Here is a 19,913-nt window from a genome sequence, read left to right as displayed (position 1 = left end):
GCCCTAGGAGCAGTATCAGTGAAGAAATTCCTTTGGCGCATGTCTGAGATTTTGCTGCCCGTGGATTCCTCTAGTATTTTTACAGTTTCCCATCTTATGTTTAAGTCCTTTATTCATTTTTTAGTTTATTTTTGTGTATGGTGTAAGTTGGTGGTCTAGTTTCATTTTTTGCATGTGTTTGTCCAATTTTCCCAACACCATTTATTGAAGAGACTGTCTTGACTCCATTGTATGTTCACGCCTTCTTTGTCAAATATTAATTGAGCATAGTGGTTTGGGTCAATATCTGGGTTCTCTATTCTATTACATTGGTCTATATGTCTGTTCTTGTGCCAGGCTGTTTTGAGAACAGTGGCTTTGTAATACAGCTTGAAATTTGGAATTGAGATCCCTCCAACTTTGTTCTTATTTCTCAGGATTGCTGCAGCTATTTGGGGCCTTTTTTATTCCAGATGAATTTTTGGAGAGTTTGTTCTAGTTCTGTGAAATATGCCATTGGTATTTTAATGGGGAATGCATTGAGTCAATAGATTGCTTTGGGAAGTATGGACATTTTGCTGATGTTAATTCTACCAAAACATGAACACAGTATGTTCTTCCATCTGTTTATGTCTTCCTCTATCTCTTTTTTCAGTGTCCTGTAGTTTTTTTGCATATAGGTCTTTTACCTCCTTAGTTAAGTTTATTCCTAGGTATCTTAGTTTTTAAAATGGGATTGCTTTTTTAGTCTCTCTTTCTGTAAGTTCACTATTAGTGTATAGATATGCCATAGATTTCTTGGCATTAATTTTGTATCATGTTACATTTTTGAAATCATTTATTAAGTCTAATAGTTTTTTGATGGAGTCTTTAGGGTTTACTGTCATGCCATCTGTGAATAAGGAGAGTTTTACTTCTTTTCCAATTTGGATGCCTTTTATTTCTTCTTCTTGTCTGATAGCAATGTCTTTTAATGCTAGTCTCATCTCTTATCCAACTCAGTCCCAGAATTATTTGCTTTAGCCACAGGAAACAGCTTGTAATTCCACAAACTACTTGATTTTTGTTCTTGTTGCTCCCACTGATTGTAATATCTTCCATCTTTCTCTCCTTTCTGACTAGTCCTTATTCATCAGTAAAGATACAGCTTTCCTTCGACTAGACTACCTCAACATTGTGTGTATGTGTGTTTGCACATGTGTATTTATATGTTTATTTTCCCAACTAGGTAGATCCTTAGGAGAAAGGGTCTTATTCATTTCTGTTTCCATCACAAAATGGAGTAGGAATCCTATAACTATTTATTAAATTAAATGTTTAAATGAATGTATCTTTTTAAAAAAAATGTTTTTATTGAGTTTAGAGAGAAGAAGGGAGAGGGAGAGATAGAAACATCTATAGTCTGCCTCCTGCACTACCCCTCTCCCCAGGATCAAACCTACAACCCAGGTATGTGCCCTGACCAGGAATTGAACCAGTGACCTCTTGGTTCATGGGTTGATGCTCACCCATTGAGCCACACCAGCTGGGCTGAATGATTTTTTTTTTATCAGACTGAGGAAAAGAGAGGCATTTAAAAAAAATTATTGTTGAAAGTTTACGTATATCTCCTTTTTTCACTCATTGACCCCTGCAGCCCACCCCTGTACCCAGCCCCAGACTCTCACTGCCCCTTTGTCTATGGCCAGGGGTGATGCATATATACATACAAGTTTCTTGATTGATTACTTACCACCCACTGATCCCCCCATCTTCTCTCTAAGATTCTGCACTCTGTTCCACACTTCCATGTCTCTAGATCCACTCCATTCAACAGTTTATTTTGTTACTTAGATTCCAAATATGAGTGAGATCATGTGATAATTGTATTTCTCTTACTGACTTATTTCATTTCACATGATACTCTCCAGTTCCCTCCATGCTGTCTCCAAGGGTAAGGTATTCTTCTTTTTTATGGCTGCATAGTATTTCATTGTATTTCACAGCTTTTTTAACCACTCATCTACTGATGGGCACTTAAGCTGTTTCCAGATATTAGCTATTGTAAATTGTGCTTCTATGAACATAGTGGTGCATATATTTTTTCTGATTGGTGTTTCTGGCTTCTCAGACATCTCTTACAGCAATATGTTTATGGATACATATCCTAGGGGAAAGGAAAATAAGGAGAAAATATACAAATGGAACTGCATCAAAATAAAAGGCTTCTGCAGAGCAAAAGAAACAGTCGATCAAATGAAAAGAGAGCATACTGCATGGAAGAACATATTTGGCAATCATACATCTGATAAAGTATTAATGTCCAAAATATATAAGGAACTCATACAACTTAATAAAAGGAAGACAAAAAAATCAATTAAAAATGGGCAAAGGACCTAAAGAGATACTCTCCAAGGGGATATACAGACAGCCAGGAGACATATGAAAAAATGCTCAAAGTCATTGAACATCAGGGAGATGAAAATTAAAATGACAATGAGGTATCACCTCACACCTGTCAGAATGGCTACTATCAACAAATGACAAGTTCTGGAGAGAATGTGGAGAAAAGGGAACCCTAATATACTCTTGGTGGGATTGCAGACAGGTGCAGCCATTATGGAAAGCATTATGGAGTTTCCTCAAAAAATTAAATATGGAGGAAAATAGAGGCATTTTTGTTTGTATATTTGTAGATATTTATTCTGAGTTATAAGAAGAAGAACACATCTCCCTGAAAGATCTGCTTTAATTCTGTCAAGTTGCTAATGCTCTTGTTTGATATGCTAAACTTTCCTTGATAAGAATGTTTTGCTCTGTTCTCTTTCTACCTCTTTTTGAAGACTTCTCAGAACAAGCTTTTAGTGAAGGGGAGGAGAACTTGTAAGCCATTCCTTTATTATCTCTATCAGACTGCAGTATTTGCACGAAGAGTTTCATAATTTCTAGTTAACAAGACACAGGTGGAGCAGATTAACAAATTGTTGCTTCCCTGTGACTGCTTGATATCAGTTTATAATAGACTAGAGGCCTGGTGCACAACATTCATGCATGGGGGAGGGGGCTGTCCCTCAGCCCAGCCTGTGCCCTCTCACAGTCCAGGACGCCCGGGGGATGTTCAGCTGCTGCTGCGGAGGCAGGATAGGCTCATGCCAAACGCTGCTGCACTTGCCAGCCATGAACTCAGCTTCTGGATGGGAGAGCACTGACTACCAGGGGGAAGCTCTTGCATTGAGCATCTGCCCCCTGCTGGTCAGTGCACATCATAGAGACTGGTCATTCCATTGTTGAGTCAACTTACATATTAGGGTTTTATTATATAGGACTAGGGGCCCAGTGTATGAAATTCGTGCACTGAAGAGGGGTCCCACAGCCCAGCCTGCCCCCTCTCACATACTGGTAGCCCTCAGGGGATGTCCTACTGATGGCTTAGGCCTACTCCCTTTTGGAAGCGGACCTAAGCCATAATCTGGCCTCCCTTTGCGGGAGGCAACCAGGCTAATCAGGGGGAGGTGCCAGACACATCACCCCACTGCTGCAGCCACTGCCAGTTACCACAGATGCCAAGGTATTTTCATCAACATGGCCTCCGGTTCCTTCACCATGAAAAAATGACAACTTTCTTTAAGCATTTTCAAGATGCGTCTTTCATAGGATATGACATTTCTTTCTTTCTTTTTCTTTTTTTCCTTGCCTGAGGATATGTTTCCATTGATTTTTTTGCCCTTCCCTCTGGTCCCAGGCTCAGCCCCTGCCCAAGCCTAAAGCCTCTGCCCCAGGCTTGAGGCTTGGTAAGGGGTTTCCCGACCCCTCCAATTGCAGGATCAACCCCTTCCCAAGCCTAAAACCTCTGCCCTTTTGGCCATGTGAAACCCACACAAAATATTCCAATGGACTAAAACTAGTCTGATGCTGAACTGGACCCAACTTCAATATGGAACAGAAATTCTGGATACTGGTTTTGCTTTCTAGCTCTACTGAAACCCCAGCTACACTTCTTCTGTAACTGGACTAACAGAAATGGGACTTCGGAAACCCAGGGACTTGAAAACTTGTATTGATTTTTAGAGAAAGGAAGAGAAAGGGAGAGAGATATAAACATTGATGAGAGAGAATCATTTATGGGAATTATTGTGGGATCAAGACCAAAATCTGGGCATGTGCCCTGACCAGGAATCAAACCTATGACCTCTTGTTTCATGGGTTGAGGCACAACCACTGAGTCCTACTGACTGAGACATATATTTAATCCTCACTAGAGGATACCTTTTCCATTGCTTTTTACAGAGAGTGGAAGGGAGAGGGAGAGAGAAAGAGAGGGTGGGGGGAAGAGAGAGAGAGAGAGAGAGAGAGAGAGAGAGAGAGAGAGAGAGAGAGAGAGAGAGAGAGAGAGAGAGAAATTGGTTGCCTCCTGCTTGAGCCACTGAGGTGGGGACCAACCTGCAACCTAGGTAACATGCCCTTGTTGGGGAATCAAATCCATAACCCTTTGTGGGAGGGAAACACTCGTGAGGGCCTTATTATAAATATTTAAAAATTTCTATCATTATTTCTTCTTTGATACATGAAAATTGAAGAAGGATCTGTCAATTTTTGGTACTTAGGAAGTACTCAGAAGTTGTTTGCTATTTTTATAGCTGTTATCAGTACCTCATAGGTTCCATTTCTTGTTAGGCATTTTTAGCAAATAACTGATAATTAAGTGTAAAATATGGAAAGACAAGATTTCCTAACTGCCTACTTCCAAATACCTTTGACTCTCACAACCACAGGTAACTTTCCTAAATAGGCTGGAAATTTAGGAAGAAATTCATGGGTGAAGAATGTTGCTGAGATAGTGTTCTCTTTGCCTGTAGTGTTACAGCAAGTGTGATCTTTATAGTCTGAGCACCTAGGATTTAAATATTAGTTCTATCAGTTAATAGTTCTGGTGTGTGTGTGTGTGTGTGTGTGTGTGTGTGTGTGTGTGTGTGTTTTGCTGGGTGAGGGAGAGTGGGAAGAGTGACAAGCCAGTTAGTGTATTAGCTTTAATTTCCTCATGTTTGAAGTTGGGCTAAAATAACTTTTGTTTATGGATATAGATGCTAAATAATTAAGTATATTTAAAACACCTGGGAACTATTCCTGGCACAGTATAGGATATTAATGATCAATAAATGTTTTACTTTCTCATTTATTTATTTCAGCTTTACATATGCACATTATTTCTGTATTAGATGTCCCCCACCCTCTGCATGTAGCATTAATTTAATCCTGAAATTGCAATATGGCTTCCAGGTTCACTGGATCTGACACCTGGAATCTCAGAAGAAAAAAGGGGGGATTAAGCTTTGTGAGGTTCAAAGGCCATTTGTGCCTCTTGATATTGATTTTCTTAAATCGGACCATAGTCAAGAGCCTGGGAGAAATAATTGAACTGACAACAGACAGGTCCGGGTTATTAATAATGGAATAGCCTTGGACATTCTTGATGACTTAATTTAATGACAACAGAGAGTTCTGAAACTGAAATGCCTAGAGATGTGGTCAATGGTTAGATCTCTGAGGAGAAAGAAAAACATGAGTTATTCCTAAGAGCTTATTTCATAGAACAAAATATTTTATGGTAGTTCCAAACATGAGGCCAACGGAAATGGTTAAGATTTTCTCTTTTCAAAAAAAAAGTATAAAGACTTGAAAATTTTTTATTATATTTATCTTTGCCCTTATTTTGGAAAATATACTTGGTTAGAGTTATGAAATTTGGAACCTTAGTGAGCAGCTCAAGATCATGAGCATCTTTTTTTTTTTTTTTTAATCCCCTGGATTCAATAGCAGCTCTCCATCTATTATATGACTTTAAACAAGTAGTTAAACTATTTGGAGCCTCCACTTCCACGTCTGTAGTTATAGGAGAATATTTAAATAATTTAAAAAGTGTGTAAAACACCTGGCACTTGATATTTTATAATACCTCACACAATAAATATTTGTTAATGGGAACAATACATGAATTTTGATGCTACCCTCTCTGCCTCTGGATTGAAAAGCTAGACTATGGTGACTCATTGAAAGCTTTCCCTTTCTGCAGCTACTCTGGCTTTCCTTGTTCTGCTCCTCATCCTCTGTCCTTTGGACTCTTTCAGTGGTCATTTAGTGTCTTTTAAACCTAATTATCAATTATCTTTTCTTTCCTAGTCTCTTCTCCCCAGTTATGACAAAGTTATTTATTAAAACAAGGGCTTGATTTCTTTTAACTTTAATCATCTAGAACGCTCCTCTCCCCCATTTTTAAAGGGGAAACCCAGAGAGAAAAGGTGCTTTCCCAAGTACATATGCCCCTATAAATTGTGCTAAAATTGGGGTTGAGCCTAGTACCCCTAGGCCTAGCAAAGGATAACAAAGGGGGTGCAGTTCTAGTCAAAAGGGAATGGAGCAGTTGCATAATTTTTTAACTTCAGTTTTATACTGTTACTATCTTTAGTTTGTTGAGCTTCCAATGCATGACTGTCACTGTAATAATATTCATTTCTGCACAAATTCTAGGTCAGTCGAGATGGATAGCACAATCCTAATATATAAAAAGCCAGGGTCTGTAAAGTCCAAAAGGACCAGAGAGATGACCAAAAGCCAGGCTGGGCACACAGCAGGCTCTGGTAGGCAGGGACTGGTGAACGGGCTGGACTTCTGACCACTAGGTCCCTCCTAGGTTGTGGGTACCGTGGTGACCCAGCACTGACTGCCACTGCCAAGGCAGGTGTAATGCGATTGGTCAAGGGGCCCTGCCATCGCCCCAAAGAGGGAGGCCCAGGCTACCCAGCCAGCGGCAGTGGGTGGGGCCTCCCTCTGTGGGGCAATCAATTGCAGGGCTCCTGGACTGCAAGAGGGCACAGGCCAGGCTGAAGGACCCTTCCCCCAAGTACACGAATTTTATGCACTGGGCCTCTAGTTTAAATGTCCAAAACTTATATATACTTACTATGTACCAAGTATGAGTCCAAACACTGTACACATATTAACTTATTTCATCCTCATCAGTAAATACCATTATTATTTCCATTTTCCAGATGAGGAAACTGAGACACAGAAAGACTTAATAGTTTGGCAAGGTCATACAACTTGAGAGTGTAAAGTGGGATTAAAACTCAGGCTTCCAGGTTCCAGATTCTGAGGTGTAAACTATTGTGCTAAACTGGAGCAAACACATTGAGTTTCTGTGAGCTTCATTTTTCTTCACTCTACAGTTAGTCCATATGAATTCATTTAATCCTGCTTATTTTTTCCAGTATTAATTATCAGAAAGTGTCAACTTGCATGTAGCATTGTCTTCTGATAAATCTCTCTTTCTTTTTCAGAGAGTTATTTTCAATATTGTTAACTTCAGCAAAACCAAGAGTCTTTATAGAGATGGAATGGCCCCTATGGTGAAATCTACTAGCAGACCAAAATGGTAAGTGACCCACTGATTGGGACATATTTCTGGTTGGAGAATTTGACCCAGAGCTTCATCTGCTATATGGAATAAGATGAGTTTTTGGATGGCTATTGGTTAGAAGAAGAATATGAATTTCTGGATGGCTCCAGGTGCTGTTTTTTGAGAACATTGGGATGGAGAACATGGTCTCATGTTTAGATTGACCAACACTTTGAGGAAAGGTGTGGTCTGTTATTTGATTAACTTTATATCCTGCTTGTCTTTTATCACGGTATCTTTGGAAACTTTACTTAAAGTTGATTCTATGTTTTTTTAGCCTGGGCAAAGATGTTGTTCAGTAACCTAGGAGGATAATGAGAACTACATTTTAGTATATTTTTCTTGCTTTTTTGTTTTGGAGTGTGTGTGTGTGTGTCTGTGTGTGTCTGTGTGTATGTGAAAGTTGTGTTTTTGTGCATCTTAAAGTTCTATTTGCTCTAATGAGGATGAGAGCTGGATAGGATTGCCCAGTAGTAATGATGGTAATATGGAAGATAATAACAACTCTCACTTACTTAGAGCCTATTCTTAGACAGACCTTTTACATTTGCTGTTACTATTCTCACAACATTTTTGCAAGAGAGAATTTAAATATCCCTTGTATTACAGATGAAGAAATTGAGTCTAGGAAAGGTTAAGTACTTTCTAAAGATGATAGATAATAAGGAGCCTGTGTTATTTTTATTACCCCAAAGTGCCATTCAAACCAATTATTTTGTTCATCCATCCACTCATTTACTCATTCAACAACTACTGATTGAGTGTACCAAAACAAGGGATTTTAAAGGCAGAAACAAAATGTTATTCATCTGTCACACAGTAGGTGCTAAGTGAATGTTTCCTGAACTGAACTGAATTCATTATGCAAATTTACATGTAAAGTGCCTGGCACTTGCTAAGTGCTCAGTAAATTTCATCTATTATTAATAGTATTATGTAAACACGATACAAATGCAAGGAATTGTTAATATTATTCTAGCTTTGATCCCTGTTCAAAATTTAATGACTAGTGAGATCATCTCCAAATGTCTATATTTATAGAAAACCAGCAATTCATAAATATTGAATTGTGCTTTTATCTATAAACGATACTTGACAATTTTCTGTAAATGCTGGGCTGAGAAGCTCAGGTTTGTAAAAATGCAGGCATTTGATGATGATAATGAAAACTGTTTATTAAAAGATAAAACATCTTCCTGGGCCTGTTTTTTTGCTTTGCTGTATCAAGTGCACTAGACTGCTGTGCACTTAATTCTTTTTTGACAGTGGGCTCTGGACAAGGGATAGGCCTTTGCTTTGAGTCTCTGAAGTCAACCCAGGTGGATAACAAAAGCACACCTGTCCCTATCAGGCATATGTGCTGATGTGTACTTCAAACCTTGCCAACTAAAGAACATCACTGTTGATATGCTCACCAGGGCCTTCAAAATAACATTGCACTTCTTTTACTGGCTCTGTGCTGGGATCTCACACAGCAACAGTAGTCACCCTCCTGTTTTCTCAAGTGTTCCGTTCTGGAATCTTCTCTTTTTCTGTGCTTTTTGAAAATCCTTAAGCTTTAATTATTTAATTTCATTTTGTTTTGTTTCTCATGGACTATCATTTGGGTCTTCTCTGTCAGGGCTTTTGACAAGATTTTGAAATATTAATGAGTCCTTGCATTTACAATGCCTTAGAATTAAGTTAGTGTTCTTATTCAACATTGCAAGCTAGCCACCATTATCTAGTCATGGGGTTTATCTCCTGGTCTGAAAGACATGAAAGCTTTAGAACTGAGTTTATTGTAGTTTATCAATCCTGTAAGGCATAAGGGACCAGAGCAAATCAAGTTGTTGATATGTTTAATCTCTCCTATTTTTTGCTTTACCACCCCAGACCTTAGATACAAAGCTTCCTTCATAGTCACCTGCCCCTAAGCCGATACTTAGATATTTGTTTACTTAATAAGGCTATTGAGTACCTTTAATATGCCACACATTATTCTAGAAATTGGAGCTATTGTATGAATATGACAGAAAAGATTTCCAAATGGAACTTTAATTTTAGAATTTTATTAACTGATCTTTTCAGTCTATTACTGTCCTTGCTACTGGTTTGTTTTAGAGTTTATTTCTACCCCTTTGGTCCTACTGCCTAGGACTTGCTTCCATTCCTTATGTGGATGACCTGTACTAGAACCTGTCTTCCAGTAATCATCATCCTAAATGTTTTCAGGATAACATAAAGAAATGTATGTGACTGACACTCAGAATATTAAATTTTACTGACCCTAAGGTATTCATCAAAATGTAGGATGACAAATAACCTTACAGATTCCCATGTTAGAATATCTTCTGTATTGTCTCCCTAATTCCAGTTTCTCCAATACCCAGGCGACCATCATAACAAAGGGAAGTAGCTGATACTTTGCTGGTCTAGGGGCATTGCCTATTTTAACATTCACATAGGCCATGGGATATTTTTTACCTCATGACAAACATTAAAACCCCCAAATTTCCTGGATGAAATATATTCCTAATTGGAAAACAAACTTTCCTTACCTTTTCAAGGTGAAATAACATTTTTCTTCACCTATCCAAGAGAATTGTGACTGATCCCAAGCAAAGATGCCTCCAGACCTTAGCATAGGTCTGGTAATCAATTAGTTGTGGAAAGCAAATGAGCAAAAGAAGCAAATAAAGCCATTATGCAAGTATATGGTCATTTTAGACTGTTCTGCCTTGAGGAGCTAACATCACAACCTAGCAGCAAATTGGAGAAGCTGGAAGATTCAAAAGTTTTCTGCCCATTTTAGTCCACTCTAATTCTGTTTACATATTAGTCTTTTAAAAGATTGCTGGTTGTAAGATTTCGTAGCATCAAGTTTCTGCAACTATAAGTCATTAATATTTTTTAACATTGTCAAAAGCTGAAATTGCTACTAGGCACTCCTGAGAACTGGCATTACAAAACAACTGGTATTTGTATCCTCACTATACAGAAACTAAGCCCATGGCATTTACATAGTAAGGGGCAGCATTAAGTCAAAGACATCAGAATTTCAAGTACTGTTCCTGCCATTTATTGTGCTTGGGGAGGATGGAGGAAGAGGGCAAGCAGTAAGTAGCTGTGTGATCTTTGGTAGGTCTGAAATGAATTTACTGATTAATTTGTTCATTAGTAGATTGGACCAAATTTTAGAGGTGGTAATAGTAAAGATGAAAGCAAGTTTGGTAGATTTGAGCATTGACAGCAGATTAAGTCAACCTAACTTTGTAATTTAATAGATGTGAAGAGTGAAAGAGCGGGATGAGTTGCAGATGACTCTTGAGTCAGTATCCACTCCTGACCAACCCTCCTGATTTGCCTGGAACTATTGCGTTTCATGGGATATGGGGATTTAGACTTTAATTTTAAATTGTGAATTCCCTGGGAAAAACAAGACAAGTTGGTCATTCAACTCCTGAGTGATGAGGCCAAAATGAAGACTCAGGTAGACAACTTTAAAGGCAGAACAAAAGACAGCTCTTGTGTAAACACTGAGAAGATAAAACCAAAGCCCACAGAAACAAATTGGCATACTCCACTCTTACTCTAATCAGTTTTATTTTAATCAATGTAATGTTATTACCAATTTCCTTGAATATATTCCTATAAAGTAATAGTACTGAAAGCTATGTTTGCATTTGTGTTAGGTTTCAAGGTGCTCCCTTTCCACCATTGGTTAGAGATGACTAAGAAAACCCAAGCACTTACATGAAAACTTAGAATGGCATTAGATTAAAATGCCCATGTGGTTTATTATTTTAAGAGTTGGCAAATGTAATGGAAAAAGATTACGAATAGGAATCTAAAAATTTGAGTCCTAGTCTTGGTAATACTGTTCTAAGTTTTAAACAATTAAAAAAAGACCTATATTTTAGAAAAGTATTTTTATACAAAGATATTGATTATATGGTAATTGATAATGACAGAAACTCATATCAACCTAAATGTTTAAAACCAGGAAAATTAGTAAGTAAATTATAGTGAGTCAACTCATGCAATATTATGCAGGCATTAAAAATAGTTTCCAGGCATCTATAATAACACAGAAAAAATGCTGATCTTGTATAAATTAAAAAGTAGGGTAGAATACTATATATAATTTTGAAACATATATATTAAATATATACGTATTACTGTTAACTAAAGTCTTTAGATGTAAATATTTTTATTGTTTTAAAATATTTTTAGAAATTCTACAAGTTGAATTTGTGGAAAATCAGTTATATTTATGGAAAATAAAACAAATAAGTTATTAAATGATGTTAACAGTTACTTATAATGTTATTCAGGTTGAATCATATCACTTTCCTGGGACTTGGTTTCTTCATCTTAATAAAATGAGTATCATATAGCCTATCCTTCTGATCTGCCAGAATATTACTGACATCAGTAGAGATACTGGGAATGAGATATAAGAGGCATTTGGAAATACATGCCATGATCAAAAGTCAAATTCTTACTAAGAAGTGAGACAGAAGGAAATATAACCATATCATTGAGCAGGTCTCCTGGAGCTGCACCTGTCAGATTGCAGTAACTGATTATTGAATTTTTAGCAGTTGTGTTAGCTGCTTTTTAAACTATTGGAAACTTGAAATCATCATGTATTATATCATGAGAATTGGAAAATGCTATAAATCTGAGCTTTATACAGCCTTAAGCCAAACATTCAAATAAATTTATTTTAATTTACAATTTTTAAAAATATATTTTATTGATTTCAGAAAAGAATTGAGAGGGAGAGGGAGATAGAAACATCAATGATGAGAGAGAATCATTGATCAGTTGCCTCCAGCATGCTCTACACTGGGGATCAAGACTCTAACCTCCTGGTTCATAGATTGATGCTCAACTACTGAGCCATAACCAATGGCTGGGCTTTATTTAAATAATAAAAGAACACATGGAAGAAATATCTGTGAATATATATATAATTTTTTTAACATAGACCAACAATTATATTAGATTGACCATAAAGTATAAGTGTCTAATGGATCAAACAAGTTTTTTTCTTCATGAACAAATGGACAGGGCACCTCTTAATGGCATAGTCATTCAGTGACTCAAGCTGACTATTATCTTCAGTGCATGGCTTCCAGGATTACCTGGGCATTATCTTCATTCCCACCAAGCTAGATGGGGAAAAGGGTAGAAAAAGCCCACATGGGAGCCTTTTATAAGCACTGGTGAAAGTGGCTTATATTACTTTTAGTCAAATTCCTATGGCTAAAATGTTGTTTAATGGCCATATTTTACTATAAAGGAGGTTGTCAAATAATGTCTAGCTGTGTGTGCAATAAGAAGTGGACAGCATAGGTAGCTGACAGAGTCTGCTTCACTTCCACAAATAGTTACTTAAATGTTTATTAAATGACTGAGTAAATTCCTCCTTAGCAGTCTACATCACAAGCATACAAACTTCCCTGATCCTCCCAAGAAAATATTTATATCTGCATCATTTTTGTGTTATTTATCTTCCTCTACCTGAAATATAATTATTTGTGCATATGTCTTACTTGCTACCAGCAATTAAAAATCCCTTGTGGGCAGTATCTAGCATGTGAAGCAGTGAGGTCTAGTGGGAAAAGCATAGACATTAGGATCATACAGCCTCAATTCTAGTCCTACTTCATCTACTTATAAAATGTGTGATCTGTAGTAATTTCCTTGGCCCTCTGAGCCTTAGTTGTTGATATTCATGACCTAATTTAAGTTTCTTTTGGCTTCTACTAATCTTTTTGGTTGGAATCAGCAGCTTGAATTTCATTTTAGTTAATGTTAACTGAAGAACATCCCTGTAGGTGATTGTGGATTTATTGGGACCAAGTGTGTACCTTTTAGGGACCAAGTGGTTGAACTAGGATTAGAGACCAGGGATTTACAAAGATCATATTTATGTCTTTAATAAATAAAGTCACAATATAATCTGACACTTAACTGCTTCTCCTCTCAATTTCGGGATTCAAATTTATCAATAATAAAAGAAATAGAAATATGCCCAAAGATTTGTTTTTAAGGATGTTCATAGCAGTGTTCATTATAATTGAGAAAAATGATAAGTTATATAAATACTTATCAGCAGATTTTGGTTAAATATATTTGGTAGAGCATAGGATGAAGTCATTAAATATATTGTAAAATAATACTTTTAAAAAGATATAGATAGACAGGTAGATGGCAAACTAAAATACTGATAGTTGTTTATTTGGATATTTGGGGCATTTTCTTTTGTGCTTGTTCCTTTCTGTTGTTTTCCAAATGTTCAAAAAGGAACCTTATTGCTTTTAGAACTTAAAATTTATTTGTAATTAACAAAACAAAATTATTATATTAGCACCTTCTGACTTCCTATAGTCCTTTTATGTATACCATATTCTAATTGAGTCCAAGATTACTGAGATTGTCAGTGTTGGGCAGGTCTTTGAATTTAGGATTCATATTATTGTGCCAGCTAGATCTGGGTTTAATCAAATCTTTCACTTTTATTTTTTAAAATATATTTTTATTGATTTCAGAGAGGAAAGGGGGATAGAAACATCAATGATGGTAGAGAACATTGATTGGCATACTCCCCACTGGGGATTGAGCCCAGAACCTGGGCATATATTCTGACTGGGAATCAAACAATGACCTCATGGTTCACAGCTCATCACTCAACACCAAGCCATGCCAGCTGGACTCACTTTTATTTTAATCGCAGCTTTATTAAGGATTAATTCATATAGTTTATTTATTCAAAGTATACAATTCAGTGTGGGTCCTAGGGCTTCCAAGCTTTGAAAGGCACAATTTCTACTGTTCTTTCTAGTGTCTACCAAATAAAATAGTCTGGAATAGGGTCCAGTCTTAGAGTCAGGCTGCCAACTGTCTCATAAGGTGGTTATTGGGCTTAAATATTATGGAGGATTCAGAAAAAGACAAAACTCCTTTCCCAGCAATGACCCTTTCTTCATGATCCCTCCCTCTGGAACTGACTTCCAAAAGCCAGGTTCCACCACGTACTTTGTTGGGTGATTAAACAACTGATATAATTTGTCTGAGCCTCTATTTCCTCGGATATAAAATGGAGCTAATAATTTCCATCTTATGATGTTATTGTGAGAATTAAAGTTATGTGATTTTCCCAAGTACTGTAGCTGTAAGAATTATTGTTTTCAATTTGCTCTCTCTCTCTCTCTCTTTTCATAAAAACCCTACATTATAAACTCTAGAACTTAATAATGCCTTTCCATGAACGTTTGCTTTTGTCCCCAGGTCTATATTTTCAATGCATTCTAGAAATCTTTAATATAAGAACTTAATAAGGATACTTGCATCATAAGCAGAATACTTATTGTTTTTTGGCTTATGACAAAGTATATCAGAAACAATAAAATTATTTAACTTGAACCCATATGTGGTTCAAATAACATAAGGGAGTTAGGAAAAAAAAAAAAAAGGAAAAGCCTCTGCTCACAAAATAACACATTATAAAACCACAGTCATTTAAAGAAGATGTAACTGAACTAGAGGGATTACCTCCCACTCACTCTGGTGAGAAGAAAAAGAACAATTAAAATGAATATATTAGGGAGAATATTATTTTTATTTCAATATTTCCATTATATTTTCTTCAATTACATGCTGAATAGAGTTCTTTACTGCAACTGAAACTCCAAGATAGAGTTTAAAAAGAGTGAATTGTGCAAGATAAAGGCAGCTCTTTTTTGCTAGGTGGAGGGTAGGCTTTCCTGACAAAAACAAAGGAGATGAGACATTAAGTGTTGGAGGAGATGTATAGTTCCGAGTGAATCAACAGTGATAAAGTCCCTAGAGGCTCTAGCCTTTGTCACACTCCTCTTTCTAATCTGGATAATATAAAAGACTCTGTGTGCATGACTTCTTGAAAAGTCATGCGATTGTGTGTAGAGGATGGTGGGAGTGTGGGAGAATGAGAGGAAAAGTAGCATCCTTAAGATTTTTACCAGATACCATAAATTTTAGAATTTTGACAAATGATAAAAATGAGGCTCAGAGGGAGAAATTATTTTCCCTCAAACATATAGCAAAGTGAACAGAACCATGTCTATAACTTGGGTCTCCTTCCAGGCCAGGGCCAGAGCCAGCCTCTAAGCTGAGCAGCCACACAGTTGCTTTAATTCTGTGAGTGAAAGAGGTCTGAAGAAAGACAGACCCTGGTGCAAACAAAGGCCCCACCTGGTATCTGTATGGCTCTGGACAAGTTACTTAGTGTCCCTATGCCTCAGGTTCTGTGTATGGAAAAGATGATTATGTCTCGCTTTTAGAGTAGCTACAAGGATTAAGAGAGAGAAGGTGAGTTGAGTCTCCCAATGTAGCAACTTTCCCTTCCTTCTGCCCTTTAGCTTAGATTTTACTCTTTACCATGACCAGGCCTGGCCAGTTTATTTGGGCCTCTCAGCCTCTCCCTGGTGCTACTCCTCTTGGCCCTAGTGTCGTGGGTGCCAGATCCAAGCAGTGCCAATTCATCCTCACAGCAGAGTGGGTTGCTCACTCTGTCCTGCTCAGCTTGTTACACACAGTTGGAGTCACCTCCAAAGTCAGGACCCAACACTGGCAAGTACTTTCTTGAATTTGGTCAAGGAATCCAGATGCTAGTTCTGATTAGAGGAATTTTATAGATGACTGACTCCCACTTACCATATCATACACCCATGCCCATGGCTGTCTCTGGATCTGAACATTTGCTGGGGAATGTGCCTGGAACCTGAATGTTCTGCACTCTGCTTGCTGCCAGTTGCTTCTCTTAAAAGGACCATGTGCAAATGTGGTTTTCTAGGACAAGCTGGCAACCTTTTAGAAATGGCTTGTAATAGTTCCTTTCTTTCTCTCTCCTTTTCATTTCTGCTCTTCCTCCTCTGTGTTTAGTGAAAAGATAATGAAGGCAAGGCTCTTACTAGATATTGTAGGTATTGAATAAGTTATAGTGTCTGTGATTTACTGCTGAACAGGAATCTACTTATAATGCAGCTAGATAAGTAGTATGCATAGAATGCTAGGGCAACAAAGAGGAAGTGACCAATTCTGAACAGGCTATTAGAGAAAACTTCCCTGGGAGAAAAATAGCATTTGGGTCGAGTTTTGAAGAAGCTGAAATTTGTGAGCTTAGCAAGCTGAGTGGATGGGTGTCCAGAAAAAAAGTGAGTATTGCAAGGCATGAGAAAGCATGGTATGTTTGAGAAATAATGAGCAATTTAGGCTGACTGCTGTGAAATGGGATGGGGAGAGATGAGCAGAGCTTGGGTCCTGAGATGGATAATGAAGCTGGAAAATCGGTTAGGAACCAATTGTTGGCTGAGCTTCTTGAGCTAGAGACAATATCTTCTTTATACTCTCACAGATCCAGAAACACAGTAGATGCTCTAAAATGTTGCAGTGCTCTGAGTCACCACCATCTTTCTTCTGAATTCCTAAAGCGATGTTTTACTGGCCCTCTGCTTGCCTTCTTGGACCTATGCAGTCTACTTTCTGCAGTCACTAGAGTGATATCACAACTCTACTCACCTATTTCTTACTTTTCCCCTTGTTCTCAGTGATCTCCGGCCTCCTTGTTCTTCCCCGAACATGCCAGGCATGCTCCTGCCTTAGGGCTTTTGCACTGGCTAGTGCTCCTTTTGCCTGGAGAACTCCTACCTCAGGTAGCCATATAGCCCTCAATCAGGTCTGTTCAGAATTTTTCTCCATGGTATCTACCTGGATATCTTTAAAACTTCAACACCCCCCACCCCAGTCTCTTAATGCCCCTTATTCCACTGTCCTTTATTGTTATTTATAGTTCTTACTGAATTTTAACAGTCATATAATGTTCTTTTTAACATTGTTTATTATTTATTGCCTATCTCCTTCTGCTAGGATGTACATTTTATTTTATTTATTTATTTATTTATTTTAAAATATATTTTATTGATTTTTTTACAGAGAAGAAGAGAGATAGGGATAGAGAGTTAGAAACATAGATGAGAGAGAATCATCGATCAGCTGCCTCTTGCACACCCCCTACTGGGTACATGCCCTTGACCGGAATCAAACCTGGGACCTTTCAGTCTGCAGGCTGACGCTCTATCCACTGAGCCAAACTAGTTTTGGCTAGGATGTATGTTTTACATAGGGATCTTTGCTTTATTTACTGAGGTATACCAAGTACCTAGCACATAATGGGTTTTCACCAGATCTTTATCTCCATGCTCTGTGGATTCTGGATCTATTACAAAGGAACTTGTTTACAAAGCTGTAAGTGTTATAATTTTCTACTGTGTCATCCCAACTTGCCCTCTTACCCTTGCTCCTCTGCTAAGTGAGCCCCTTTAGATCAAGACCCTCCCCACACCCAAAGTAGAAACAGTATCTAAATCATCTCTGTACCTCCAGTATCCAACATGTGGCCTGCTAGAGAGCCTGCCCTCTGCCAGTTTGGTTGTAACGAAAGAGAAAAACTGAGATTTTGGTAGCATTGAATGAAATCTTTCAAGCTCCCTGTTCATTCTTCTGTGGAGCATCAAAGAAACAATTTTCTTCTGTTTGCTTATTGATGGATAATGTCCCTTGAATGGGTACAGAGCTACTTCTTAAAAATACACTTCCAAGTGGGAAAGAAGAGGGCCTAAACTTTATAAGAAAGTATCAGTGATACAGACTTATGTCACCTTAACAATATTTTCTGAACATGTACAAAGCATATTTAGTCCTCACAACTGGCTTTTGCTAGTGCAGTAAATATTATTTCCGTTTTACAGTATTAAAGTTAAAATTCATAAAAGTAAATGAAGTCAAATTCTACACAATGATTTAATGGCTCTGTATTAGAGGTAGAGAAAGACCATCCTATCTAATAAAAGAGTAAGATGCAAATTGACTATACTGGTGCTATACCCACAAGCCACGCCCACAAGCCAATCAGGAGCGAATATACAAATAAACCCAACCAAGATGGCTGCAGCCATGGAGAGCAGGAGGGAGGGTTGGGTTTTCCTGGCGATAGAGGAAGCCAAGTTTTCTGCCTACCCTTGCTGGCCCAGGCCTCCACTCAATGCTACAAAGTTTCAATGATAGAAGATAAATAAATCCCAATAAAAATGGCATTAGCCATGGAGCTGGAGAGAGCTGGTGGCTAGGGTTTCCCCCAGCGATGGAGGAAGCCAAGCTTTTGTAGCCCTGGCTTGCCCTGGCCTCTACTTAAGGCTACAAAGTTTCAGTTATAGAAGATAAATAAATTCCAACAGAAATGGCTGTGGCCATGGAGTGAGCAGGAGGCTTGGCTCCACTCAAGGCTACAAAGTTTCAATTATAGAAGATAAATAAACCCCAGATACTAGGGCCTCTGACTGGGTCATTGGGGGTATGGCCACCCTGCAAACCACTACAGGCTCCTTGCTCAGGTCACCCTACTCCCCAAGGGAACTCCCACCCTGATCCGTGATACCCTTCAGGGCAATCCAGCCAGCCCCCACCTGTGCACCAGGCCTCTATCCTATCTAATAAAAGAGTAATATGCAGATCGACCATCACTCCAACACACAAGATGGCTGCCCCCATGTGGACACAAGATGGCCACCACAAGATGGCAAATAGGAGAGGGCAGTTGGGAGGGACCAGGCCTGCCAGGGAGGGCAGTTGGGGGTGATCAAGCCTGCAGGGAAAGGCAGTTAGGGGTGACAAGGCCTGCAGGGGAGGGCTGTTAGGGGAAAACAGGCAGGTAGGGGAGCAGTTAGGCATCAATCAGGCTGGCAGGGGAGTGGTTAGGGGGTGATCATGCTGGCAGGCAGAAGTGGTTAGGGGCAATCAGGAATGCAGTCAGGTGAGCAGTTGGGAGCCAGCAGTCCTAGATTGTGAGAGTTATGTCTGATTGCCCATTTAGGCCCAATCCTACTGGGCAGTTGGACATCCCTCTTGGGGTCCCAGATTGGAAATGGTGCAGGCTGGGCTGAGGGATATCCCCCGCCCCCCATGCATGAATTTTGTGCACTAGGCCTGTAGTAAAGTAATAAGACTAGTAAAAGGGGAGAGAATTAAGGATTTGATAAAACTCAAGACAGGATTTTCTGATTCGTCAGGTTTTTTTTATGGGAATTTCCCATCACTAGAGTTATTCAATCAGAGAATGAATGACTGCTGATCACAGAAAGGGGAGTTTACCTCCCTTGAAAAGTGACAAATGAGAGGACCAAAATCTGTAATACATCTGTCAAACTCAAAGCAGAAAATTTCAGGAAAGTTTCAATGTTGGCATATGCATCCAAAGATGATTAATTATACATTTGTTTATTTATTCATTCATTCAGTCACCTTTTAGTAAGGGCATATTATATTCTAGACACAATACTACACACTGGTGATGTAAGATGAATATAACTCAGTCCAAGCAGCTGAAAGAGCATAGACCAGTGATAAAGACATATATGTAAACAAGCGGATATAATACAATGTGCTCAGTACTATAAAGAAATGGAAATCAAGTGTG

General features: G+C 38.3%; 1 protein-coding gene across 2 annotated transcripts in view; it reads left to right on the top strand.

Moving 5' to 3' along the window:
- Positions 1-19,913, top strand: part of AGBL4 (AGBL carboxypeptidase 4) — a 915,072-nt gene that overhangs the window by 330,758 nt on the left and 564,401 nt on the right. For both annotated transcript variants that reach the window (XM_045584580.1, XM_036445875.2), the window contains exon 4: positions 7,293-7,387. In XM_045584580.1, coding sequence (XP_045440536.1) covers positions 7,293-7,387 — 95 coding nt within the window. The remainder of the gene's footprint in view (positions 1-7,292; positions 7,388-19,913) is intronic.

Source organism: Pipistrellus kuhlii, unplaced genomic scaffold (assembly GCF_014108245.1).
Source record: "Pipistrellus kuhlii isolate mPipKuh1 unplaced genomic scaffold, mPipKuh1.p scaffold_m20_p_2, whole genome shotgun sequence".
In the NCBI taxonomy this organism is placed as follows: Eukaryota; Metazoa; Chordata; class Mammalia; order Chiroptera; family Vespertilionidae; genus Pipistrellus; species Pipistrellus kuhlii.
The sequence above is the reverse complement of the archived record's forward strand: the minus strand, read 5'-3'. Positions and strand labels throughout refer to the sequence as shown.